This window comes from Trichechus manatus, unplaced genomic scaffold (genome assembly GCF_000243295.1).
Source record: "Trichechus manatus latirostris isolate Lorelei unplaced genomic scaffold, TriManLat1.0 scaffold00089, whole genome shotgun sequence".
NCBI lineage: Eukaryota > Metazoa > Chordata > Mammalia > Sirenia > Trichechidae > Trichechus > Trichechus manatus.
The window spans coordinates 1,784,355-1,808,551 of NW_004444025.1; the positions used below are offsets into that span (position 1 = coordinate 1,784,355).

The following is a 24,197-nucleotide window of genomic DNA, read 5'->3' on the forward strand; positions in this document are numbered from 1 at the left end:
AGACTCTAGGTATTGGCCACACTCTCCAGATTCTGAGTGGAGGCCCCTCGGCCCTGGGCTTCAGCTCCGCCTTCCAGGCCCACTGGGACAGCAACTCTGTTTCCTCGGCTTTAGGAGCACCATTCTCCCAGTCCATCTGAGTGGCAACTCCACCCTTAGAAACACCAGAGGCCATGGCTCCACCCTTAGGAAATCCTGAGGTCATGGCCATACCTTTTGAGACTGAGGCAGCTCAGCTTCTTGTGTCCCTTGTCTCTTCAGCTTCTGCTTCCTGACAAGGATTTATGGGGAAGAGACATGTAGCTAGACCTCTCTGAACGGGCCAAAGAAGTGAAGATATTTGTGTCTCATGTGAATGCTCACCAAAGGGTGACCTCAGCAGAGGATGACTTTAACAATAAAGTGGATAGGATGACGCGTTCTGTGGAAACCACTCATCCTCCTTCCCAGCTACTCTTGTCATTGCTCAATGGGCTCAGGAACAAAGTGGCCATGGTGGCAGGGATGGAGGTTATGCATGGGCCCAGCATCACGAACTTCCACTCACCAAGGCTGACTTGGCTACAGCCACTGCTGAGTGCCCAATCTGCCAGCAGCAGAGACCAACACTGAGTCCCTGATATGGCACCATCCCCCGAGGTGATCAGCCAGCAACCTGGTGGCAAGTTGATTACATTGGACCACTTCCATCATGGAAAGGGCAGCGTTTTGTCCTTACTGGAATAGACACTTACTCTGGATATGGATTTGCCTTCCCTGCATGCAATGCTTCTGCCAAAACTACCATCCATGGACTTACAGGATGCCTTATCCACCGTCATGGTATCCCACACAGCATTGCCTCAGATCAAAGGACTCACTCTACAGCAAATGAAGTGCATCAGTGGGCCCATGCTCATGGAATTCACTGGTCTTACCGTGTTCCTCATCATCCTGAAGCAGCTGGCTTGACAGAACGATAGAATGGCCTTCTAAAGACACAATTACGGTGCCAGCTAGGTGGCGATACCTTGCAGGGTTGGGGCAATGTTCTCCAGGGACTGTATATGCTTTAAACCAGCATCCAATATATGGTGCTGCTTCTCTCATAGCCAGGATTCACGGGTCCAGGAATCAAGGGGTGGAAATGGGCGTGGCACCACTCACTATTACCCCTAGTGACCCACTTGCAAGATTTTTGCCTCCTGTCCCCTCGACTTTATGCTTTGCAGGCCTAGAGGTTTTAGTTGCAAAGGGAGGAATGCTCCCAACTGGAGACACATCACTGATTCCACTGAACTGGAAGTTAAGAATGCCACCTGGCCCTGGCCAGTTTGGGCTCTTTATGCCTCTGGATCAACAGGCAAAGGGAGCTACCATACTGGCTGGTGTGACTGATCCTGATTACCAAGAGGAAATCAGATTGATATTACATAATGGAGATAAAGAAGAGTCTGTCTGGAATGCAGGAGATTCCTTAGGGCATCTCTTAGCACTACCGTGCCCTGTGATTAAAGTCAATGGAAAACTACAGCAACCTAATTACAACATGACTACTAATGACCCAGACCCTTCAGGAATGAAGGTTTGGGTCACCCCACCAGGCAAAGAACCATGACCAGCTGAGGTGCTTGCTGAGCGCAAAGGGAATACAGAATGGGTGGTGGAAGAAGGTAGTTCTAAATACCAGTTACAGCCATGTGACCAGTTGCATAAATGGGGACTGTAATTGCTATGAGTATTTCTGTTTTGTATGTGTGCATCTAATATTTTTGTTTCCTTCACTTATAAAATATAAGATGTAAACAGGGCTAGTGTATTTTCGATTGTACGCGTGTTAGTTTTATCATGTTAGGCACAAGTATGACTTTGTAATCATCTTTATTCAGAGATTATGTATGGTTTCAGGAGATGTGTACAGGCGCCAAGTTGACAAGAGGTGGACTGTGATGGTTAAGATTCTATGTCAACTTGGTTAGACCATTATTCTCAGTGTTTTAGCAGTTGTATAATGTTGTGATCACCCCCATGATGGAATCTGCTGAGTGGTACTGGCGGAGGCGGGGCCTGTGGCAGCTCACCACCCTCTCGTTTCATCTCTCTGCCTTTCACCGGTTACCTTCTGCCTGCTCGCCTTGCCAAGGTTTTTGGCTTGTTCCAGACTCAGCAGCTGCCTCTTGCTGTCTCACCTCCGGTTCGTGGGACTTGAGCTAGCAGTTTACCTGTTGATCTCAGAATTCATTGAACTTCTCAGCCTTCAAGCAAGAGTCCGGTTCCCCGACCTGCCAACCTTGGGTTCGCCAGCCACTGCAGCTACGTGAATCAGGAGAAAACCTGCGGTCTTGTCTGCTGATCTTGGAATTCATTGACCTTCACAGCCTGTGAGCAGAGCCCCTCCCTTACCTCCAACCTTGGGTTCACCAACTTCTGCGGACATGTAAACTGGGAGAGGCCTCTACCCTGATCTGTGGACTTGGGACGTTTTAGCCTCTAAAATTGCCTGAGCTATTTCCTTGATATAAATATCTCTCTATATATATTTTTACGCTTTACTGGTTTTGCTTCTCTAGACAACCCAGCCTAAGACACTGCCAAACCACTGAGAATCATGGCACTGCCAAGCTGACACATAACCTTAACCATCACATACCCTATGTAATTTCCCATCAACACTGAAATGCCAGATAGTGAACTGGGGTGGGAGGGGGAGGCTACAATCTTCTAAATGTTAGAAAAAACACCTGAATTTTTTTTTGTATTGTCAAGGTATTTAACATTGCTAACAATCTACAGTGACTGAACTCAAGTTATTTGTGATAACTTGAATTACAAGGGGGGGGGGTGCAAGCTAGGGAAGTATTTTTGTATTTTGTTTTTCTTCTTCTTCCAGTTTGAAAGGAAAAAGTAAACAAATAACTGACTCAATTAAATACCTGAGTCTTGAAATGGTACTTACTGGCATAACAATGTTGTAGTGAATGCAGAACCCGGGTTCAGAAGGAAAATATTCATCAGATACAAATCTTATCCTGATTTGATTTCCTTTAGAAATCTGTTTTCCTGGCACAGCACCAGAACCACACCAGCGCCCTAAAATAGTTCCATCACTGGGTTCCTCAATTTCTACAAAATCATACCTGTAAGGAGACAAAGAGAAAGAAGACATAAATTCATGACCTGTTCTTTTGGTAATTGAAATTCACACGTCTGTGGATTCACAATGCATCTGTTGTCAATAGCTATGAGTCAGTCCTAAATTCAACTGGGTAAATATAATTAAATATCTCCAAGACGAGAAAACACTAAAAATATGTTCCCATTTCAGGAAACAGGAGTCTTCTATTTTAAGCCTCCCAGTTTGACCGTTAACAAACTCCAAATTTACTAGTTAGCCATTTCAAAACTTAAATTTTATATGGTGCTACCATACCTGATCTTCAATTCATGACTTACTCAATTTAATAATTTCCAAGATCAGGTATAGTATGGGCATGACTTACTCCAATCTCAATTTCTATTCTTATTGTCCATTACTTTCCAACAGTAAAGCACTTTATCCCAAGCTCACTTTCCTCATCTGTGATGCAAGCTTCTCTATAGTCTCTTCCATATGTACATGTCTTTCCATTCTCACTTTGTAGTCTACTGCCTCTGTGAAGCTTTCCTAGTATCCTCAGCTCACTGTCATCTTTCTCTTTTTGATAAGGACATATTCTGAATATTAACCATGTGTAAGTGACCTATGGTCTCAGTTATAAGACAGTGAAACCCTTGAAAAAAGAAATCAGATCTTAGGTATTTCTGTTTTACACAGCACTGCACACAGTATCTTAAACATGAGGAATATTTGGTTAATTTTGGTTAGGAAGGTTTACATCAGCGATTCTCATGAGAGCAGCTGTGGTGAAATGAATTCCTTTATGTGACCTTTTGCCTTGGTTCTTTGGAAAAACAGCTTGAAATATTTTTTCCCTAAGCCCTGAGGAGTTTTCTTTGCCCCGTATTTTCTACCCTAGAGGGTATTACATTTCCTGGGTACTTTTTGTCTGGTCCTGGACTGCAGCCAGCCCTGTGACTGGTGTGTGCCTTGCAGGGACTGATCAATATACTACACAAATGAAGTGACTACAGACTATGCAAATGAAGTGTCTGTGGCCTACCAAGACGGGATTGGTCAGTTCATGGCCCTGGTAGAGGGTCATGCCTTGGAATTGATGAAGAGTTCATGTATATATGCAGTCAAGCCCACAGAGGTTTTTCAGACAGGAAGCAGGAAGAAGAGAAGGGAGAAAAAGCAAGAGAGAAGAGAAGAGGCAGAGAGAAAGGAGGCAAGGAACCTCCTAAAAGAACTGTAACATGGGTCAAAAGCTGTAACACTGAAGACAGTGACAGGCCTGGACGAGGCCCAGCAGCAGAGCAAGTAGTGACAGAGGTGGTGACAGACAGCAGGGAAAAGGGGAGCCTGTCCTCAAGGGGACTGAGAGGAATCCTGTCTTCAAGGGGCTGAGAGAAGGGTTGTCCTCAAGGGGCTGAGAGGAATCCTGTCCTCAAGAGACTTAGAGGAGGACTGTCCTAAGAGAGCTGAGAGGAAGCCTTTCCTCTGGGGGCTAAGAGGAGGCCTACATGGCTGGGAGGTGGCGTGCATAGCTGAGAGAAGGTTCTGCTTGCTTGTGTGGCCAAGAGGAGTTGAGAGAGCTGTCCTGCACTGAAGAAGGGTGGGATATGCTCTCTTCTTTGGGGGAGCCTTCCAGACTTTGCCTATGTGCTTCCTGACCTTGATCCTGAGTTGTAGCCTGTTAATCCTGATTCCAAGTTGTACCATGTTACTTCCGTAATAAGCCACTTAACTGTAAGTATGGTTTGGGAGTTCTGTGTTGCCACTGCAATGAATTATTGAACCCAGAAGAGAAGTAGAGAGTGCCATGGGAAGGATGGCTGGTGTCAGAATTGGTGAAAACGCTGGAGAGTGGCGGTATGTGTGACCTCCACATCATAGGAATCAGCCTTGGGCTGATCTTGATTCACATCATCCCCCCTGAAATTAGGTTCTGACACTACCACGACTACCCTTTTGTAGCAGTAGTGTCCCACAGGAGAACTGTCATAGATTGAATTATATTCCCCAAAATATGTGTCGGCCTGGCTAGGTAGGTCATGATTCCCAGTATTGTGTGGTTATCCTCCATTTTTTGATCTGATGTAATTATCCTCCATTTTGTAATGTGTGATAGATTCTAACCTCTGCCTGTGGTTCCATCCCCTTTGTGAATGAGTTGTTTGATATATTAATAAGGTAGGATTAGGTAATGTTAACGAGCAATAGTTTGTGTTTGTTAAATGTGGCAAGATTAGGGTGTATCTTGAGTCAATCTGTTTGAAGATATAAAAGAGATTAAGTAAGCAGGCGGGAGAGCAGAGGCGGGGGAAGAGAGACATCAAGCCACAAGAAGATCGCCCAGGAGCAGAAGCTAAAAGAGACAAGGACTTTCCTCCAGAATCGACAGAGAGAGAAAGCCTTCCTGTAGAGCTGGTGTCCTGAATTCGGACTTCTAGCCTCCTAAACCGTGAGAAAATAAATTTCTGTTTGTTAAAGCCCCCCACTTGTGGTATCTCTGTTACAGCAGCACTAGGTAACTGTGCTGCGATTAATTACTTTTGTGTGCGGCCTTTTTAGCCATGGTCTCGTAACTCCCGCCCAGGTGACTACATGACAGGGTTATTGTGGCCTACTAAGGGGAGTGGTCAGTTTTGCCTTAAAAGAGAGCCAATTCCAGACCAAGGAGGAGCCTACCACCATCAAGGGAGGAGAGATCAACAGGAGAGACCCAACAGCAGAGATCCGGCAGCAGGAGATGGTGCAGCAGGCTTCCTAGCCCATGGAGAGAGAAAGCTGAGTGCCTCTGGGCAGAGACCGAGGGCCAGCAAGAGGTGTGCCTGCCAGCACAGATGGTGAGAGGCTATCCTGATGGAAGAACTGTATCCTCAGTGTTCTTGAACATGAATTGTAACTGTTACTTCCCTAATAAACCCCATAATTGTAAGTATGGTCTGTGAGTTCTGTGTGGCCGCTGCAAGGAATTATTGAACCCGGTAGAGAGTGCTGTGGAGGGGACAGTTGGTGTCAGAATTGGTAGAGACACCAGAGAGAGGAGGCTTGTCTGGCCTCTGCCTCATGGGAATCAGCCTTGGGCTGTTGATCTTAGTTCTCCTTTCCCCTTGTGAAGTTAGATGAGGTCAGACACCACCCCGATGTCGTTTTCACAGTAACTAAGACAGAGAATGTTTCATAAATTTGTAGAAGCATTTAGGTTGTCTCAATGACCAGGAGTGAGAAGCACACCACTGAGACGTCATGTGCAAGGACCAGGGTATCTCAACATTGCAAAGTCCTGAAATCAAGTACTTGCCACAAATCCCCCATGCCTTCCAAATACATCACGGGACACTCATGTGGGTGAAAATTCTGCGATCATTCATCCCAGCCTGAAACCTAACATTGTTTTACATAGAAACACCAGCATGTTTTACACAGTTTTCATTTAAGCTACATTGTTCAGAAATTCAACTACTCAATAAATTGAGGGAAGTCTGTTCTTTGTTTGGAACTTTACCAAGAACTACTCACCATTTTAGAAAAACCTGTCGCCAACAGCAACACTGTTTATGATACTTGCTTCACAATTAAAATAATTAAACACAACCACATCAGACTATATCTATAGCTGTCACATTCAAATGAGTCTACTTAAAAGATGTAAACATCTGGCTACTTTTATTTCTCCAGTGTAATTGTGCATGAGCATTTATGCATTGAAATACATATTATTTTAACATAAATTACTTTGCTATTATTTCTCTTTTAAAAACATACAGGCCATTATATTTATTTTAATAAAGTGTGTGTGTGTGTGTGTGTGTGTGTGTATGATCATTCTATGAACTATTTTTCAGAACACTAAAAAGGACATTCAAAACTTCTGTTATAAAAGGGAAGTCAGACTAGGTTGAAAATTACTAGAAGATTAAAAAAAAAAAGTCTAAATTCAGTAGATTCCAGACAACAGTAATATATTTTTTATTTTGTGTGTAGTACTACATTTACAGAAAAACAATGTTGAAAAATGGTCAAGTATATAATGAACTAATTTTCCTTATAAATCTTTCTTTTAAGGAGGTATCCACAACTCTCTTATGGAATGTAACTTAACCTGTTTCAACCTCATTTTCCTCGTCTGTAAATTGAGAATACTACTTACCTCACAGGGATGTTTTAGGAAAAGCAGGACAGCATACGTACAGTGTCTAAAACATTGCTGGCACACATCTGCCATTCAGTAAAGTCTGTCACTCATTTTTACCATGCATCTCTCACACTCATCTCCCACACACCTATCTTTTAACCTAACCTTGGGAGTTTGAAAGCAATAAATAAGAAAACCCAAACACAAAGAGGAAAGAATGTTTTTGCTATATCATATGACAAGTCCAGGGCTATACATTACAAATGTATAAGTCAGCCAGTATAACCATTTTGGGAGTTTTGGCATCTGTGTGGTGGGGCGAGATGGGGCATAGGAGGAGTGGGTAGAATGGACCTAGGCAACTATTTCAGATATAATGATACCACAGTTGATAATTAGCATTTTTATCAAAGGGTAGTTTTTATATCCAGATTGTTTACCAGTTAAATAAAGCTTCTATTCATAGAGTAAATGTTCATTCTGTGCTTGGCAGGTAAATCTACCTGATATGGATTACCACCACTGCTAGCATGAAAAAAGTCAGATTTAAAGCCAGGTCAATCATTCTACAAGTGTTTTGTTAAGGACTGACTTTGTGCAAAGTGCAATGCTAGATTCTCTCAAGACACAAAGATGAAACTATAGATTCTTTGGGCTCCCATAAAACACATTGGGAAGTGCTCCATGAGAGTATGTAGGAAGAACTTTGGGACACTGGAAGAGTAATTTTATACAGTAAGATTACAGTTGACTTACAAAGGATTTGACATTTGGGCTGCCAACGAGTACTGTCAATGATTCATAAGTCTCCATAGTCCCTGAGCCAGTGGCCTGCCATCTGACCTGCCAATCTTGGGTTTTGAGTCAGAAGAAGCCTCCAGCCTGACACCTAACCCATGGAATTGGGACTTGCCAGCTTCTATAATCACGTGAGCCATTTCTTAGAGACAAATCTCTCTCTGTACATAAATGCTTCACTGGTTTTGCTTCTTTAGAGAGCCTAGCCTAAGACATTGGGTAGAACATCACTCATCTGTTTGTCATCCTGTGGTGGCTCGCGTGTTGCTGTGATGCTGGGAGCTATGTCAATGGTATTTTAAATATCAGTAGCGTCACCCATGCTGGACAGGTTTCAGCGGAACTTCCAGACTAAAACAGACTAGGAAGAAGGACCTGGTGATGTAATTCTAAAAAAAGTGCACAGTGAAAACCTTATGAATAGCAGCAGAACATTTTCTGATATAATGCTAAGAGATGAGCCCCTCAAGTTAGAAAGCACTCCAAATACAACTGGGGAAAAGCTGCCTCCTCAAAGTAGTCGACCTTGCTGATGTGGCATGACTCAAAAGGGGAAGAAACAGATACAAACATCCATTAATAATCGGAATGTGGAATGTATGAAGTATGAATCTAGGAAAATCGAAAGTTGTCAAAAATGAAACGGAACACATAAAGATCAATGTCCTAGGCATTAATGAGCTGAAATAGACTGGTACTGGCCTTTTTGAATCAGGCTACTATGCCGGGAATGAAAAATTAAAGAGGAATGGTGTTGCATTCCTCCTCAAAAAGAACATCTCAAGATCTATCCTGAAGAACAATGCTGTCAGTGATAGGATAATATCCATAAGACTACAAAGAAGACCAGTCAATACGACTATTATTCAAATTTAGGCACCAACCACTAACGCCAAAGATGAAGAAATTGATGCCTTTTACCAACTTCTGCAGCCTGAAATTGATCAAACATACAATCAAGATGCATTGTTAATTACTGGTGACTGGAATGCGAAATTTGGAAACTAAGAAGGATCAGTAGTTGGAGAGTATGTCTTTGGTGATCAAAATAACGCCGGAGATTGCATGACAGAATTTTGCAAGACCAATGACTTATTCATTGCAAATACATTTTCCAATAACATAAATGGTGACTATACGCGTCGTCCTCGCCAGATGAAATACACAGGAATCAAACTGACTACATTTATGGAAAGAGACAATGGAGAAGCTCAATATCATCAGTCAGAACAAGGTCAGGGGCCGACTGTGGAATAGACCATCAATTCCTCATTTGCAAGTTTAAGCTGAAGCTAAAGAAAATGAAAACAAGTCCATGAGAGCCAAAGTATGACCTTGAGTATATCCTACTAGATTTAGAGACTATCTCAAAAATAGATTTGACATATTGAACACTAATGACTGAAGACCAGACTAGCAGTAAGAAGATAACAAGGATGTCACACGTGAAGGGAGCAAAAGGTCATTAAAAAGACAGGAAAGAAAGAAAAGACCAAAATGGATGTCAGAAGAGACTCTAAAACTTGCTGTTGGACGTTGAGTAGCTAAAGCAAAAGGAAGAAATGATGAAGTAAAAGAGCTGAACAGAAGATTTCAAGGTGCAGCTCAAGAAGACAAAGTATTATAAGAAAATGTGCAAAGACCTGGAGTTAGAAAACTAACAGGAAAGAATACACTTGACATTTCTCAATCTGAAAGAACTGAAGAAAAAATTCAAGCCTCGAGGTGCAGTATTGAAGGATTCTACGTGGAAAGTACTAAACAACACAGGGAGCATCAAAAGAAGATAGAATACACTGAGTCACTATACCAAAAAGAATTGGTCAACATTCAATCATTGCAGGGGGTCATATATGATCGAGAACCAATGGTATTGAAGGAAAAAGTACAAGCTGCACTGAAGGCATTGGCAGAAAACAAGGCTCCAGGAATTGATGGAATATCAATTGAGATATTTCCACAAATGCATGTAACACTGGAAATGCACTCATCTATACCAAGAAATTTCAAAGACAGCTACCTGGCAAACTGACTGGAAGAGATCCATATTTGTGCCCATTTCAAAGAAAGTGAGCCAACAGAATGCAGAAATTATCAAACAATAACATTAATATCAAATGCAAGTAAAATTTTCCTGAAGATAATTAAAAAACGGTTGCAGCAATACACCAACAGGGAACTGCCAGAAATTCAGGCTGAATTCAGAAAAGGATGTGGAATGAGGGATATCATTGCTGATGTCAGATGGATCTTGGCTGAAAACAGAGAACACCAGAAAGATGTTTATCTGTGTTCTACTGACTATGCAAAGGCATTCGACTATGTGGATCATAACAAATTACTGACAAGATTTCGAAGAATGGGAATTCCAGAACACTTAATTGTGCCCATGCTGAACCTGTACATAGAACAAGAGGCAGTTGTTCAAACAGAACAAGGGGATACTGCATAGTTTAGTATCAGGAAAGGTGTGCGTCAGGGTTGTATTCTTTTACCACACTTATCCAATCTGTATGCTGTGCAAATCGAGAAGATGGACTACATAAAGAAGAATGGGGCATCAGGATTGGAGGAAGACTCATTAACAACCTGCGATATGCATATGATACAACATAGCTTGCTGAAAACAAAGAGGACTTGAAGCACTTACTGATGACGATCAAAGACTACAATCTTCAGTATGGATTACACTTCAATGTATAGAAAACAAAAATCCTCACAATTGGAGCAATAAGCAACATCATGATAAACAGAGAAAAGATTGAAGTCCTTAAGGATTTCATTTTACTTGGATCCACAATCAAAGCCTATGGAAGCAGCAGTCAAGAAATCAAATGATGTACTGCATTGAACAAATCTGCTATAAAAGACCTTTTTAAAGTGTTAAAAAGCAAAGACGGCTTTGAGTACTAAGGCACAATGACCCAAGCCATGGTATTTTCAATTGCCTTATATGCATGCAAAAGCTTGACTGAGTAAGGAAGACTGAAGAAGAATTGATGCCTTTGAATTATGGTGTAGGTGAAGATACTGAATATACAATGGACTGCCAGAAGAACAAACAAATCTGTCTTCTAAGAAGTAGAGCCAGAAAGTGCCTTAAAAACAAAGATGGCGAGACTTCGTCTCATGTACTTTGGACATGTAATCAGAAGGGAACAGTCCCTGGAGAAGGACATTGTAATGGATTGAACTGTGACCCCTAAAAGTGTATGTCAACTTGGCTTGGCCATGATTCCCAGTATTGTGTGATTATACACCATTTTGTCATCTGATGTGATTTTCCTATGTGTTGTAAATCCTACCTCTATGATGTTAATGAGGCAGGATTAGAAGCAGTTATGTTAATGAGGCAGGATTCAATCTACAAGATTAAGTTGAATCTTTTGAGATATAAAAGAGAGAAACAAGGAGAGAGACAGGGAGTGGGAAAGGGGGCCAGCACCTCATTACCACCAAGCAAAAAGAGCCAGGAGTGCATGTCCTTTGGACCTGGGGTCCCTGTGCTCAGAAGCTCCTAGACCAGAGGAAGATTGATGACAAGGACCTTTCCCCATAGCTGACAGAGACAGAAAGCCTTCCCCCAGAGCTGGCACCCTGAATTTAGACTTCTAGCCTCCTAAACTGTGAGAAAACAAGTTTCTCTTTGTTAAAGTCATCCACTTATGGTATTTCTGTTATAGCAGCAGTAGATGACTAAGACAGAATTTGGTACAGCAAGAGTGGGGTGCTGCTCTAACAGATGCCTAAAATGCAGGAGCACTTTTGAAACTGAATGGATAGAGGCTGGAAGAGTTTTAAAATACCCCGTAGTAAAAGCCTAGATTGCCTTGAAGAGACTGTTGGTGGAATTATGGATGTCAAAGACAATTCTGGGGAGGGCTCAGAAGGAAAGGAGGAGAGATGTTACACTGGAGAGAGGATGCAAACGGCCAGAAGCAGCAGCAGAACCAGGCGACCAGTGCACTGGAGCCGACCCACGGAGCAAGAGAGTTGAGTGTCTGTGCATAGGAGGCTTCCTGGCGGAGTGGGGTTTCTCCAGGCACTTTCGGAGGAGCTGAAGAGCTTTGGAACACTTGCCCGAGCAGGGCAGATGCAGGTGGTGAGGTCTGACGGGCCAAGATGCCAAGGAACAAGGAAGCAGAAGCTGAAGAGATAAGGATCACAGGAAGCAGCATTGCCTCAGTCTCATAGGGTAGGGCCATGACCTCTGGGGTCTCAAAGGGTGAAGCCATGGCCTCTGGGGTTTAGATTTACAAGCAGTCAGATGTTCAACTCCATTCCAAAGTGTGGAGCTGCCTCTCACAAGTGCCAGCAGGAAGGGGTAGGATTCATGCCCAAACCTGAGGGAGTAAGGCTGCCATGGCTAAGGGGCAGAAGAACCAGGCTTGCTGAGGCCTATGGGGTAGGGTCGCCACTTACATGGACTAGGAGAACGGGGCCACCCAACTGCAAGGGAGCTGAGTTGCTGTCCCAGTGGGCCTGGAAGGTGGAGATGAAGCCCAGTGCTACGGGGCTTCCACCCAGAATCCAGAGAGTGTGGCCAACACCCAGAGTCTGGAGCACAGGGCCATTGCCTAAGTGGTCTCAAAGAACAGAGGATTATTTTCAAGCCTTGAGGGCTAATGTAATGTGTTTTGCTGACTTGCTTGGTGCCTGTTATCCCTTCTTTCCCTGCAATTTCTCCCATTTGTAATGGAAATGTCTAGCTTGTGCCTGTTCCACCATTATACTTTGGAAGCAGATAACTTGTATTCTAGATTTCACAGATGAAGAGGAATTTTTGGATTTTGGACTTGGAGTTGATTTAGGACTTCTGCTATGATATGATGGGGTGAATGTGTTTTACATGTGGCAAGGACATGAATTTTTGGGAGCCAAAGGGTGGAATGTTATGGATTGAACTGTGTTCCACAAAAATGTGTGTCAATTTGGCTAGGCCATGATTCCCAGTATTATGTGATTACACATCATTTTGTCATCTGATATGATTTTCCTATGTGTTGTCAATCCTGTCTCTATGATGTTAATGAGGCAGGATTAGAGGCAGTTACGTTAACGAGGCAGTATTCTATCTACAGGATTAGGTTGTATCTTGAGTCAATCTCTTTTGAGATATAAAAGAGAAAAGAGAGCAGAGAGATGGGGGACCTCATTACCACCAAGCAAGAAGAGCCAGGAGCATGTGTCCTTTGCACCTGTGGTCCCTGTGCTGAGAAGCTCCTAGACCAGGAGAAGCCTGAAGACAAGGACCTTTCCCCAGAGCTGACAGAGAGAGATAAAGCCTTCCCCTGGAGCTGGCACTCTGAATTCTGACTTCTAGCCTCTTAAACTGTGAAAGAAAAAATTTTTCTTTGTTAAAGCCATCCACTTGTGGTATTTCTGTTATCGCAGCACTAGATAACTAAGACAGACATCATTCTTGGTAAAGTAGAGGTTCAGAAAAAAAAGGAAGACCCTCAATGAGGTGGATTGATACAGTGGCTCCAACAATGGGCTCAAACATAGCAATAAATGTGAGGATGGCAAAGGACCCTGCAGTGTTTCGTTTTGTTGTCCATAGGGTCAGTATTAGCTGGAACCAACTTGACAGCACCTAACAACAAAAAGGAGTACTGACTGACCAGGGTTGAAAAGGGAGGGAAATGGAAATACATTACAGCTAGAAGTGCAATGCCCAGGACACAAAAGGAGGAGGAAAAGGCCCAGCATGTTCAACTGTGAACAGCGAACGGGAACCAGAGAAGCAGATGGAAATCAAGCTGGAAAAGTAAGTATAGGTTAGAAGGCCTTGGTATTTCAGAGTAACATACTAGAATATTATTTTGTAGGCCCGACATTGCAAACAGGTAGGCACAGATTTAATAAGACTGATGTTTCTTTAGAAATTTTAAGTCAACATTTTGAAAAATGAAATTTCACAGAAAAACCTGGATTGATTTCTCTCTGTGTCTTTCGATGTGAAGATCTAGTATTGCTAATTATTGCCAGCTTTAGCGTGACTCTGCGAAGGCTCAGATCTTCAGAACTGATGTCATCTCCAGGAGAAAACATATCTAAGTTATTTTTACTTTCTTATCCCAAGTACCTAGAGCAATGCCTCTCATAGTAATCACTGTGTCAGTATGTGGTGAATGAGGAATGAACACTTGGGTTTCACTCCTGAAGAGCAACTCGGACTGGGGCTAAATGTAAACAGCTTCCTTTAGATGGGACATCCTCTTTCTACTTTCGTTTCTTCTCTTTTTTAATATACAGATATCTTCATTTATTTCTATTACTTGCCTCTATATGTATTTGGACTTTGAAACCCCTGCAACACACAAGGTAGAGCCCTGGAAGATTTTAGATGAAGGAAGCAATATAATTACTTTTTTTTTTTTTTTACAAAGATAACACTCTTAACAATGAAAAACATGAAATGAGAGAAATCACTGCAGTGACAGAAATGTAGAGGAATGGATATTAGCAAGGATGAATAATTTTGGGGGGTTAGCTGGATAAGGAGGGACAAGGAGAAAACAAGGATATTTCCAAGGTTTGTAACCAGGATGACGAGGATGTTTCCAGCAGAAGAGGAAGCAAGCAAAAGAGGAAAACTGATTGTCTTTACCTTGACAGAAGACGAGAGGGATTGGATAAAGTTCAGTTTTATAAAAGGTGGCTTCAGGTGCCTGAGAAGCACAGAAGTGAAGACTCACAGTAATTAGTCAGCTAGACATTTGAGCTTGCACCTCAGGAGGAGAAATGGGTGAGGAAGAAATCTGCAAGTTGTTAATGATGGTTAAATGGGTGAAAGTGATTTTTCCATTAGAACTTTAGAATAAGATGAGTCCGGGGCTGATACTGGATCAACATGGCAAGACAAGCAGATGTCCACCTCTCTTTTTCACCATAATTCCATGAAATAAAGTTAATACATAAAACAAACAAAAGAACTGCTGCAGCTCTGGAAAATAAAATTTTATAAAGTATGATTAGCTTGCTCGGATATTTGAAAAATCACTGAAAAATATTTTTTTCCAGCTAGGAGCAGCTTTACAGAGGAAACCAGAATCCAAAATGCATGTTGGAGAAAACTTTTACATATAGTAGGGTTTCAGGAAACCCAGAGCCATATAAATTGCTACAAAGTGCAGCAGGGATACTGACAAATCAGGCTGAAAAGTGGGGAGCTGCACTGAAAGAAGTTGGACCATTTGGCACCACCCTCCCCCTTCTTTGTGCTAATTTAATAATGATATTTTGTGCCTGTTCTAAACCTGTGTGTGGTGGACACTGTATCCTGAGAAGCCAGATAGTCCCCAGGAAGGTGGGGAAAACCCCTACACTGGGAAACATTCCATCTGGTTGCTCATCCTGGCCTTCTTCCAGTCACAACAGGGAGGTGAAAGTCAAAAGTAGATACTGAGAGAGAAACAGCAGATCCCAAATACAAAACAACATAGACACAGGATTATCAAATATTTGAGGAATGCCAACTTTACAGAAAAAAGACACCAAGCACAATATGATGGAAAATAAAAGTTAACAGGACAAAAAGTAAGAGTTTGTAACTACAGTCAGTAACCTCAAAAGAATAAGAATGCATATATAAAACAAACAAAAAACTCACTTGAAAAATTTTCTCTTAAACAAAATAGAGATTAAAGAGTATTTTTGAAACTAAAATCTGAAAAGTGTGGTAAATAGCAGAAAATACTAGCTAAAACGTTAATGATATAGCTAGAAGGCTGAGCTGATCTTTCTATCAAAGCTCAATGCAAATGTTCAAACTGTGATATGGAGGCTAAATCTAGCTGCTCTGACACACTAACAAGAGGGAGATCACAGAAGAGAACAGAACAGAGTAAGAACATGATGAATACCAGCAAGAATGTCCCAAGTGGAAGAAAAAACAAAATCTTCAGATTGAAGAGCCACGTAGTTGCCAAGTAAGATTAATTTTGAAAATCTATGACAAAAACTGTAGTGAAATTTTATATACCAAGAGTAAAGAAAAAATTCTAAGTATTTTCAAAAAGAAAGGGAAAGAGAAAAAGAGAGAGCTACACAAAGGTTGAGAATCAGAATGGCATCAGACTTTTCATCAGCAAATGATTCTAGAAGACAATCGAGCCACATTTCAAACAATTTATAAGCATCAGATTTTCAACTAAAAAATCTGTACCCAGCCAAAAAACATTCATATGTGAGGGAAAATATAAGCACATATCTGAAATGTAAGAAAATCTTAGAGTAATAAGCCACAGACACTTTGGCAATAATTACTCAAGGACATGCTCTGATGAAACAAAAAATAGATCCAAGAAGGAAATGTTACATACAAAAAAAAAAGTCTACATGTGGCAAATGAAAGAAATCACAAAAAACAGGTGGAAGTATACTGAAGTTGATGCTAATTTAAATAATCATGACAGCAGTAGTAATAAAACTTATTAGAAAATACCATCACTCCTTAAGGAAAATACATATATACAACAATTTGTAATAGATTACTAGTACTTCCAAAATGAAATTGTCATTGTTTATCCTCATTTTCAGTGTAATGTGAACACTGGTTTTCACTCAGTCTGGAAAGAGTAAATACCTATTGTGAAGATATAATATAAACACCTCCATTTAATAATAAATTTTTGAATCAACCTAAGTGACCATTAATATAAAGTTGGTTAAGTATATTATAATACAGTCAGAATAACAGTTGGCAGCCGATGCACTGACAGAAAATGATGTCCAAAATACATTAAATGAGAAAAAAAAAGGAGAGAAAAAAGTTTCACACCTAGACAGTCCACCGGTGTAGTTTTGCATATGCACGGTAATGTCTGTACAGGAACATGTGAAACTGCTAACAATGGTTACTTTTAAGGACTGGGATTAGATGTGTGTGGGCAGGGTATGAGAGGGCTCACAATTTACCACAGATAATTGGGCAGTGTTTGATTTTCTTAATTGACGTGAATTACTCTTTTAAACATCAAAATTCTAGGTATGGAATTCTAGGAAACAACATATAAAGCAAGAGAAGAAAAGATACTTAAAAAAGAAATCCTGAAAAGCAGTAGTTATGGAAGCCAAAGGAAAACCACCCATGAGAGACAGCACAGAAGCTAAGAGAAGAGGGGCAGGGGGAAATTCCACCAGAAGTGGTCAACAGTGCCTAATGCCAAAAAAGATCAAAGAAGATGAAACGGAGAAGATTTGGTAATTATGAAGTGATTTTCGGTAAGATGGTTGGGAAGAACACATCGTGTCAAAATTCTTCTAAAATCACTGTTTTTCCAAAAAAACAATTACAACCTTTTTAATAGAGAAAGCATCTTAAAAGAAAAATATACTCGGGAAACCTAAAATAAACACCTCCCACAGTTATTTTACTGTATATGATTTCTTTCATACTTCACCAAAAAAGAAACACCAGTATGTGTTTAGCTGGTCTGTAAGGTCTTTAAAAAATATTTTAAAAGGTTTTTAACTGCACATGGGAATAAATGGATTACGAATGCTAATTAAGAATGAATTAAGAAACAAATAATTCTTTATCTAACTTGGATTTATCTAACTTATATACTGATATAAAAATTACTATCTTGCAAATAAGGGAAGGGGGATGTGAAATTTATTGCTTATTTCATATAAGATTTTCTACTGATTCTGATGCCATTTAAAAAGTAAACTCAATCATTATAACCATTTCTGGATTTGCAGCTAGATAGCTGGCAATTAATTTTTACATGCATGCAAGTCTGGTGCATGGATTTATCACACTGCTTAAAAACTATATAGTTTTGTATTCTATTGAGGTTAAACAAAATGAACAGCTTAAAAAAATGTTATTTACCTATGAAAAAAGTCGACTCTAACATATGCTACTAATTGTTTGATAGTAAAATAGACATTTCAAGATTTTTTTCGTAACTGGCATTATAAAACAATATAATTCTAAATTTCATCCAATTAGTCTACCATTAATTTTTATGGTCATATCCAACAATTGTTAAGATACGGATGGAATTTCAAAGCACCAAGAAAATCATTACTTATTAAGGCTCAGTTTTCTCTCTTAATTAAAGCAGTAATGACCTTCCTAAAGGATATGGTTACAAAAATAGTGATTTTTTAAAACTTGAATTACATTCAGCATCATGTAAAATAGAGATCTACCTGGAAAATATTCTCATCCCTCTTTGTTGGTATCTAATCACCCAAAGACAAAAACAAGCAAACAAAAACCCAAAACTAAAGCAAATAAACAAAGCTGAAAACCTTCCATTGCTACTTGATTCCATATTTCTTTTTAACTTGTTTGAGAATGTAGAGTGTGGCTAGAAAAAGAAGAAAGCGTTAAATCCAGTGACTTCCCTAATAATTCGAAGTTTTTCTTCTGGAAAAAAAAAAAAAAAAGCCACTTGCAGACTATGGAAATAATAGCAGAAATTGGTTGCTTGGCATATTTTAACATAGCACAAAACATCAGAAAGAAAATGAGGGGATAAAACAAATGTTGGAAGACATATCTGCAGGCCACAGCTCAATGAAAGGTTATAAAACAAGCAACATTTGGTACATAAAAGTGAGATCACAAAACACAATCATCCTTAAATTCAAAAATCTATACATGCCCAGGTGACTGTTCTGGAGACAAGGTAATCCTTATGATACCCTTTCAGGTATTAAATTCCAACGAGCACAATTGCCCACATCAGCATTTAAAGGATTTATTAACCCTATTTTATGAGCCAATCAAACATCAGTTTCTCACGGCAACATGATACTGCACACAGCGCTAAGTGGCTTATAATGATCACTCCCTTTCTCTAACATACCCCTGGGGACCCATGGAGGATTTATGTTCTTTTATGTTTAACAAACAAGTCTGGTGCTGTAGACAAAATTTTCATTCTCATAGGAATTTAAAAACCGTGAGGATGTGAGGACTGCTTTCTTTTGCCTAAGTAGAATTGTAGGGAGTATTCCAAAGAAATAAAGTCAATGGTAAACATCATTGTCAGACACCCAACCTTTCTTCAACAAAAATAAACCAACCCTGCAAAACACAGTTTCTAGTTCATACTAATCAAAATCCTGTCAATTACATCTATTCCATGAATTAGCAAACTTGATGGCAGTATGAAACACTGTCAATAAATAAATGCAGATCTTAAAATGCCCCAGCTCCCCAAGTATCAACGGGAGTCTGAGCCTGTTGGGAAAAGTGATAAAATCAGTAAGATGCCAACTTACTCTACAGTGCTTACTGGTCTACACTCAGTTCAGCAGAATGCGACTCTAAACAGACAGAGACTTACAAGTTTTAGACCTCCATTTAGACGTCACCTTTAGATGCTGAAATGTTTATCCAAGCTTTAACATACGTATAAAAAAAAAGTTATATTTATTAAGTGATTACTATGTGCCAGTGCTTTTTATACATTAAGTCATTTAATAACCACTGCAATCATGAAAGGTAGAGACAAGGTTCAATTCTGGCACTCTAACTCCAGAGCCCACGCTCTTAAGTTCTAAACCACACTGCCTACTAGTTGAAAATATGCCTCTATAACTGTATTTGTTTTATTTTGAGGGCTATAACTGAAGAGAATGTACGTGTCTTTGTTCAACTTGGCTAAAAGGTCTTGCTCAATGGCTGGAGAAACATTAAGGGTCATTAAAAACAAAACAGATCAGTTAACTTGGTAATTTGGGCAGATATATTTCACAGATATGTATTTTAATTAATTGGGTAATATTTAATATCAGGCACTCTTTACGGAGAGTTTTAAACCTATGCAGAAAATGTGAACGTCAAAACAACAGGCAGGTTTGAGAGAATTAACAACACAAAATAGAGTAATTTTTCTAAAAATATTAGGGCTCTATCTGTGAAAAATGGTTAAAGTTGTGCATGGTGGGAAATGAGTAGACTTAAATTATTTTATTAAATAAAGATAACAGCAAATAAATGAGTCATAAATTCAACCTACAAAGCTAGAAAAATAAAACATAACAGTGTGTAGTGAAAACTAATGAAGAGAAAAGCTATAAGACATATATTCAAAAATAAAATCATTATTTAGAATTCAGAATTAAAATCAAAAGCTGATTCTGAGAAAAGAGAAAGATGGAGGAAGAGAACAAGAATGTACCAGTTTCAGGAACGAGGAAGAAGGTAAGCACAGACGTAAAGGTGTTTAACAATTTTAAGTATGTTTTCTATAACTGTATACCAATTAAATGTGAAAAAACTAGGTGAAAGATGACTTAACAGGAAAACGTAAATCATCAAAACTGACGTAAGTAGGAAAAATGAGCAGATTAATAACTATAGAAAAAACTGAAAAGAATGGCAAACTCTCATCAATAAAAGAGCTACAACGGCACAGGGCTTGACTGGAGTACTACTTGACTTGAAAGGAACATATCATTCCAATTTTATGTAGACAATCATAAAACAAAGAAAGAAAATGGCAGATATCTACCAAAAGAGTAATAAAAAGAAAGTTGACCTAAATCTTATATCAGAAATTCTTTGAAATAGTAATACTAAACATCAGAAATTAAGACCGATTTCACTCATAAAATAAATTCAAAACCTTCAAATAAAATTTAATCAAATATGTATCTATCAGTGGATTAAATAAATATTTATGACCAAGCAGGGGTTTAGCTCATGAATCTAAGGATAACTATATAGTTAATGGAGTCCTTGGGCAGTGTAAATGGGCGCTTGCCTGCAAACCAAAAGGCTGGAGGTTGTAGTCCATCAGAAAACAAACAAACAAAAAAACCGTTGCCTTCCAGTCAATTCTGACTCATAGTGACTCTATAGAACAGAGTAGAAGTGCCTCATAGGGTTTCCAAGGAGCAGCTGGTTGGTTTCAACTGCCAACCTTTTAGTTAGCAGCCAGGCTCTTAACTACTTCGCCACCAGGGCTCCAGTCCATCAGAGGTGCCTCAGAAAACAGGCCTAGAGATCTACTTCTAAATATTGTCCATTGAAAACCCTATGGAGCACAGATCTATTCTAACGCAAATGGGGTTAACATCAGTCGTAGTCAATGACAACTGGATTGGTTTGGTTTTTATAAAGATAACACTTCAGAAAATTAAAAAGTAAAAAAAAGACTGTATCAATAAATGCTAAAACAACCTGATAACATCAACTATTTAGATTAAAATTGAGTAAACTCTGAATAAACAACAACAACAAAAAAACCCACTGCTGTCGAGCTGATTCCAACGGGAAACATTCAAAACATGGTAAAAAGTATTTAAAAGAAACTCACTGAAAATATTATATTATACAGTGAAATACTAAAGTCATTCTCATTAACATTAACATAAAGATAGGGTATTAAACATATTTTTGGAGGCTATAACTGGTTCCCACCACCCATTTGTCAATTTATCATACTGTGGTGGCTTGCGTACTGCTATGATACTGCAAGGTATACCACTGGTATTTCAAATACTAGCAGGGTCACCCATGGTGGGTAGGTTTCAGCAGAACTTCCAGATTAAGACAGACTAGGAAGAAAGGCCTGGCGATCTACATCCAAAAATTAGCCCATGAACAACCTGTGGACCAGACTGGAATACTGCGTGGAAGACGAGCCCCCTAAGTTGGAAGGCACTCAAAATACGCAGTGTCCATAACAATGGACTGGAGCATACCAACGAGCGTGAAGATGGTATAGGACCAGGCAACATTTCATTCTGTTATACGTTGAGTCGGAACCAACTCAACTGCAGCTAATGACAACAGCAAACACAGCTGATTCAGTAAGAGAGAAAAGGAAACAGAAGCTGTATCAGAAATAGAGGAGAAAAGTGATCTTAGTGAGAACAGACGCCTCGAGAATAGACTGGGGTAGTAAACACCATCTTTTAAAAACCATCTGGAACTAATAAGAGAATTCAGTAAAGTGGCTTAACACAGGATCAACATACAAATATGAATAGTTTTTTTCTTTTTACTAAACAAAACAGTTAGAAATTGAATAGAGAAAAATATCTATCATAGCATAATTATAAAAATGCATAGTACTAAATTTATCCAAAAACAGTATAAACTCTATATAAGGAAAACCATAAAATATTACTAAGTGTCATAAAATGAAACTAAAAACTGTAGAGTTGATTCCGACTTACAGCAACCCTACAGGACAGAGTAGAACTGCTCCACAGGGTTTCCAAGGAGTGGCTGGTGGACTCCAACTGCTATACGTAGCTTCTACTGTGAAACCCCTTTTATTGATGGCAGGAGCCCTGGTGGTACAGTGGTTAAGCACTGGGCTGCTAACCAAAACGTCAGCTGTTCGAACCCACCAGATGTGGCAATCGGCTTCCGTAAGGATTACAGCCTCGTACACCCTATGGGACAGTTCTACTCTGTCCTATAGGATTGCTATGAGTCCAAATCGACTCGCTGGTAGTGGATTTGCTTTTTTTTTTAATAGATGGGAAGGCAGACATGTACAGAGGCCAAAGCCATACAGCTAAGAGTAATAGAGTTGAGGCATGAATACAGGCCTAGGCTTCAGAGCTCACATTCTTAACTATTAGGTGGTACTGTCTTTAGTTTCTAAAGTTTACATGGGAGGAATAAGCAAGCATTGCCAAGAAAATTCTAAGAAAGAGCGGGGAGGGTAATCTATTACAACTTCATATAATGTGTCAGTAATCAAGTAGTACATATTGGCACATGAATACCCATTGCCGTCGAGTCAATTCTGACTGAGAGAGACCCTATAGTAAAGAGCAGAACTGCCCCACAGGGCTTCCAAGGAGTGGCTGGTGGATTTGAACTGCCGACCTTTCGGTTAGTCACCTAATGCGTAACCACTGCGCCACCAGGGCTGCAGCACATGAATAAATAATGATAAATAGTGGAACACGAATTGATGGTAATTCTTAAATGATTAATTATTTTAAAAATGATCAAGATATTAAGGGATAAAGCTATCATTATTCCAATGAAAAATGAAAGAATTTCAACTACGATATTGGACAATATTATTCGAAAGAAAAATAAATTCAGAGTAATTAAAGATCTACATGCTAAGAGAAACAAAGACAAAAGTGTTTAAATACAGGAGAATAAATTTATAACTACATTCTGCTGGAAAGATGTGTTCTTCTCAAGTAGACACAAAAACTAAAAGCAATAAACGAAAAACGAGTTTGACAAATACGACCGCATAAAATTAAAAAACAAAAACACATCTTTAGTTAGCAACAATCCTGTCAAGTACGCTTCTGTGCCCTTCTGACAGTTTCCCATCAGCCTCTGAGCACTTCCTTGCTTTCGGCACAATGAGATGTATCAGACGCACCTCACACTTTCTCTGCCCAGACCTGGAATCAGCCGTTTCTCCAAGGAGCCCTGACCCCTCTCAGCGGGGAATCAGTCAGAAAACAAGCTCTGGACACTGCATTGCTCCTTGCTACTGGGGTTTAATCATTTCTAGGCCCATTCCCTGAGGAGAGCTACTAAATATACATGCTGATCTATTATTCATCACAGATAGTACCCATCATTATGTTTACTCTAGCCTACGATGTACTGATTTTTTTTTCAGAATTACTACATGGATACTACAACTAATAACAAACCCATTGAATAATGTTCAAAAAACTTTTTTTTATCCTTAGAATATTTTCCTTTAAAAGAGTACAGAGTACTGTGTTAAAAAGGTATTTGACATAAGGTTTTCTCTCTTTGGTTATAACATACATTTGATATACAATTTATTTAAACTGTAGTTCTCCAGCGGCCGAGATTCTGCCACCCACGTGACACAGGGTGCTGTCTGGAGACGTTTTTGGTTGTCACAATGCGGGGTGCTACTGAGCCTAGTGGGTGAAGGCCAGGGATGCTGCTAAACACCCTACAACCCATAGGACATTCCCCATCCCCCAAAAAGGAATCATCCAGCTCGAAACGTCAACAGTGCCGCGCGTGTCATCGATTGAAACTCTCAGATCCTCTTCCTTAAAACAAGGTAAAATATTCATTACCTCTTAAGATTGCTGTGGGGATTAAATAAGATGGAGTATCTGAAGTGTTCAGTATAGTGCTTAACAAATAAGTCATTCATTCTGTAAGTAACAGTTCTTCTATAATTGCTGTCATTGCCACCACATTGGCAATTCATGGACGACTCCAACCCCGGG

General features: G+C 39.8%; 1 protein-coding gene across 3 annotated transcripts in view; it reads right to left on the bottom strand.

The window, feature by feature from the left end:
• The window catches only part of PDGFC (platelet derived growth factor C), a 275,156-nt gene that overhangs the window by 70,102 nt on the left and 180,857 nt on the right, over nucleotides 1–24,197 (bottom strand). For all 3 annotated transcript variants that reach the window (XM_004382032.3, XM_023736602.1, XM_023736603.1), the window contains one exon: nucleotides 2,936–3,116. In XM_004382032.3, the coding sequence (XP_004382089.1) occupies nucleotides 2,936–3,116 (181 nt within the window). The remainder of the gene's footprint in view (nucleotides 1–2,935; nucleotides 3,117–24,197) is intronic.